General features: G+C 52.7%; 1 protein-coding gene across 1 annotated transcript; it reads right to left on the bottom strand.

The window, feature by feature from the left end:
* Positions 1-830: 830 nt before the first annotated feature.
* Positions 831-3,103, bottom strand: LOC127312845 (uncharacterized). Its single transcript, XM_051343399.2, has one exon. It carries the CDS (start codon positions 2,973-2,975, stop codon positions 831-833), a length of 2,145 nt encoding a protein of 714 aa, XP_051199359.1. The 5' UTR covers positions 2,976-3,103.
* Positions 3,104-4,098: the final 995 nt, after the last annotated feature.

Genomic DNA, 4,098 nt, shown 5'->3' with positions numbered 1-4,098 from the left:
GCGTGGTGACCGCGCCCAGAGCTGCGACCAGGGAGTTGTACTGCGCCCGAAGACCCGCAAGGATGAACGAGACGTGTTCAGTGGTGCGGACGGGCTCGCCGGCGGCTGCAAGCTCGTTGACGATGCTCTGCATCTTGGTGAGGAAGGCATTGGTACTCATCTGCAGCTTCTTAGTATTCGCCAGCGCGATCGTGACCTTGGTCTGGCATGACGATGCGAACATCTCCTCAACTGCCTGCCAGACACCGACGACAGTCTCGATTCGCTGAACATGAGGAAGGATCTCGGGTCCAATCGACTGAAGGAGGTAGCCTAATACGAGCTGGTCCCGGGAGGTCCAGGCATCGTAGGAAGGATTGTTAGTCTTCTTGGGCGCTTGATCGGCATCTGCTTTGTCGGCCGGTGGAGCCTCCAGGGTTTCGGGAGGTGCGGCATCACTGCCGTCAAGAAGGCCAAAGAGCCTAGCGCCGCGGATCGGGGGAAGAACTTGAGCACGCCATCCAGAGTAATTCGCCCGCGTCAGCTTTTCCGACGGTGGCGAGCCCAGGTTCATGATCTGGGCGGAGGACGTCGAGGCCATGGCGTCGACGACAAGGGTTGGAGCAGATGGCTGCGACGAGGATGAACTCGGTTGCGATCAGTTTTATCGGTGAAGAGGCCGGCCTGATACCATATAAGACGATCAGGTAGTTTGTTGTCTACTCGGATGGTCCAAGATTCGTTTGTATTTCTGTTTATATAGATGGTAGGAGAAGTACATAAGGGGGAGAGGAGAGAGTACATGACGCATACGTCTAATACAACCGACTCCAAATCTATCTCTAACATCCTCAGGTTTCAATGACGATCTTGGTCCTAGCATGGCCAGACTCTACTCTGTACTGCTCCCCAATACCGAAGTGCGCCATGAGCAACCACACAACGGTAAGCAACTCTCCTCCCTGGCTTAGCTGCTTGGCGTGGAAGTTGCCCCGGCACTTGCCGGCGGCATAGCACAGCATCTCCACCCAAACGCCAGAAATGACCCTCCATCGCTTCGCCTGGGGATGCAGGGTCCGCAGCACCTCCGCCAGCCGGCATGCGTCGAACAACACTGACTTGCTCCTGTCTCCTTTTACGTCCCGCGGCCTGATGTTGTTGGTCTGCACAGCGGAAAGCATCTCCGCTCCCTGTACCTCAGTGAGGTCGTCGTCCGCGCCTCGGTGGAAAAAGGTTTTGGCTTCGGCGCAGGTGTCACCAAAGCGGATCTGCCCGATGGTGGCCGTCATCATGAAAGGGCGCATCACAAGAAGGAAGAGCATGTAATTCGAGATCTGCTTGCTCAGTGATTGCAATGGACGATACTCCACCTCGATGAAGCTCCACAGGCCATCGAAATCCTCGTAGGACCAGAAGCAGCCTCCAGAGGTGGCGCTGTCGCTCTCGCTGAAGTCGTGATTATCTCTACGCTCGCCGTAGTAGCACAAATCCGTAGCTATATGCCACAGGAGCATGCTCTCGTCGAACTCTAGCTCAACGCTCCACCCAAGTTGCTGGTAGCAGCCATTGCGCTGGAGTATCCACTGCCCACGGTGCTCGCCAAACTGACGGTAGCTCAATGGATCTGATGTGCTGTTTGCCTTCTCCTTGAACTGCTGGAAGATGAGATTTTTGAGTACCAAGGACACATCCGTGTGATTTGTGTACCAGAAGCTGTCCCACATCGTCTTGAGACGGATGTTGTGCTTCCACTCCAGCTCCTCCATTGCTCTTGTGTACCATCGAGGTTTGTCCTTGAGACAGTAGGTTAGCAAGTTGTACTGCGCCATCTGGTTTGACCACCTCGGCCTTCTCTCCGGCTGGAAGAAACTCAGCCAGCCAAACAGTTTGTCCGCCCTTGCTGACCAACCATCTCCCTGCTTGTCCCGCATGTAGACATAGCTCCACGGAGAAACGATCATCAGGAGGATCGCGTAAGTCTCCAGCAAAAAAGCACCTCCCAGGAGCACATATGAGATGACAATGTCGACCTTCTTGTAACCTCGCTTGTCCTCCCACGCTGCAAAGACCACGAGCGACACCGCTGGCGCCGCGAGAGTGAACACACGGAGGATGCGGCCAACTGGGCCATGGATCACCACGCACTTGGAATGGAAGGATTCGTACATGAGCATCAGCTCGATCTCAACCACCTTGAACGCCTGATCCATCTTGAGCTTCCGGAAGAAGGCGAGGCTGTCGGCGCGATCCTGGAAGCTCAGGATCAAGTCCACGAAGAGTCGCCGGAAGGTCTCGAAGAACTTGTACGACGTGTAAACAAGATCCCGGTACCGGATCCGCTCTTCTTCGACTTGCACGCCACCGTCGCAGGGCTCTTCCGGCACGATAACGATATGGGCGTGCAAGCCCGAATCAATGGCCGACTGGTACATCTCGAGGAACTTGGCGTAGCTGGGTCCAGCATCCGGCGGCGTCAGCAACGAGCTCCGGAAACTGCTCATGCTCGCCGACTTGAGCGCCCACGTCCTCTCGCCGTACTTGATGACACCTGACACGAACATAATGATCGCCGGTATCAGGAGGCCGGCGCCGGTTGGCCGAGATTTCCAGTACACATACACCGCGAGAGCAACCTGAGAGACGAGGCTCAGCAGGTGACGAAGCCACAGCTCGTTGTCCTCGATGGAGAACGCGGTGATGGTGTCCTGGCCACCGAGGTGCAGGATGAGGAAGGGAGCCCAAAAGGCCAACAGATGCATCTCTTGGTCAAGAGAGCCGCTGCGCTTCTGGTTCTGCGACAGGTTACCCAGCGAGTAGATGGCGATGGAATCCGCGAGCAGGTAGGCCAGCCACAGAAGCATGCGCAGCCAGGTGGTGACACTGCGCTTGCGCAAGCCGCCGGCCAACAGGAGGAAGATCTGCAGCCACAGGCTGACGATGAGCAGCACACGGATCTCCCACTCCCCCCAAAATCGCCGCAACGACTGGAGGTCCATGGCTGTGATTCTTTCCTTCAGAGTCGCTTGTCCCCGCCGCCGCCGCCGCCGCCCGCCGCCCGCCGGTCACCTTGTTCCTGTGATTGTGAGCTAGTGTGCGTATTAGATATGCCTTTTTTTTTCTTTTCTAACTGTGGCAGCGAGTGTTTCGTGTCCATCTATTACCCCATGTTATAAGACAAGTGGCTTCCTCCAAAGCTGTGCTTGTATACCTAATTTCGATGTACATTACTATACTCTTGAGCAATTCAATCGAGGTACGGGTACCGAGGGAGCGTTTGGAGGAAGAACTGTTTATGATATTTTAAGGTGGGACGGCTGAAATTGAATGTGGATGGGGCGTATGTTGCCCAGACAGGAGATGCATGAGTCGGCATCATTCTCCGCAACAATGAAGGGGCGGTCCGCTTAGCCGCTTGCCGAAGTTTGAAGTTTTGCTCCTCAGCCCTTGATGCAGAATTGCAGGCCTGTTTAATGGGAGTGCGTTGGCACTTGAACATTCCAATGAAAACTTGCTTGTGGAAACTGATAGCTTGGAGCTGGTGCGTATGGCGCTAAAGACACTGAAGGATGGATTAAGTCTGGGGCCGGCGGTGGAAGACCTGAAGCTGCTGCTACTAGCTGAGGACCGTATAATTTTTTTCTCAAAAATTCCTAGATCCTGTAATAGTGTAAGTCATGAACTTGCTAGAGTTGGCATGGTAGGAGATAGATCCAATTTGTGGATTGGTTCGGCGCCGGATTTTCTTTTATCTCGGATTGCCTAGGATTGTAACGGTACTATTAGCACTTAATAGAAGTTACTTTCCCTGCAAAAAAAGGAAGACGGAATTCTTTAAAGAAAAAGAAAGAACGTTGAGTTATATTTGAAGAAATAAATCTATCTATCTATTCTACCACCTCCGTCCATAAATAGATGCCAAAGATTTATTTAAATTTGAATGTATCTATACACTAAATCATGTCTAGATACATTCAAATTTAGACAGACTTTTGGCATCTATTTATGGACAGAGGTAGTATTATATATTAAAAGTAAAATGTGAAAGTCTAGAATAGAGACTCGGTTAATCCACATCATTAAAATTATTTTAGCTCTTGGATCTGTAATTTAATGGTCAAG

The sequence above is a fragment of the Lolium perenne genome, chromosome 7 (assembly GCF_019359855.2).
Source record: "Lolium perenne isolate Kyuss_39 chromosome 7, Kyuss_2.0, whole genome shotgun sequence".
Classification (NCBI taxonomy): domain Eukaryota; kingdom Viridiplantae; phylum Streptophyta; class Magnoliopsida; order Poales; family Poaceae; genus Lolium; species Lolium perenne.
Note: the sequence above shows the minus strand (reverse complement) of the source record. Positions and strands in the feature narration are given on the sequence as shown.

Bases quoted from the DNA above. Each gene is read 5' to 3' on its own strand.
- LOC127312845 (XM_051343399.2), bottom strand. From the start codon at position 2,975: ATGGACCTCCAGTCGTTGCGGCGATTTTGGGGGGAGTGGGAGATCCGT.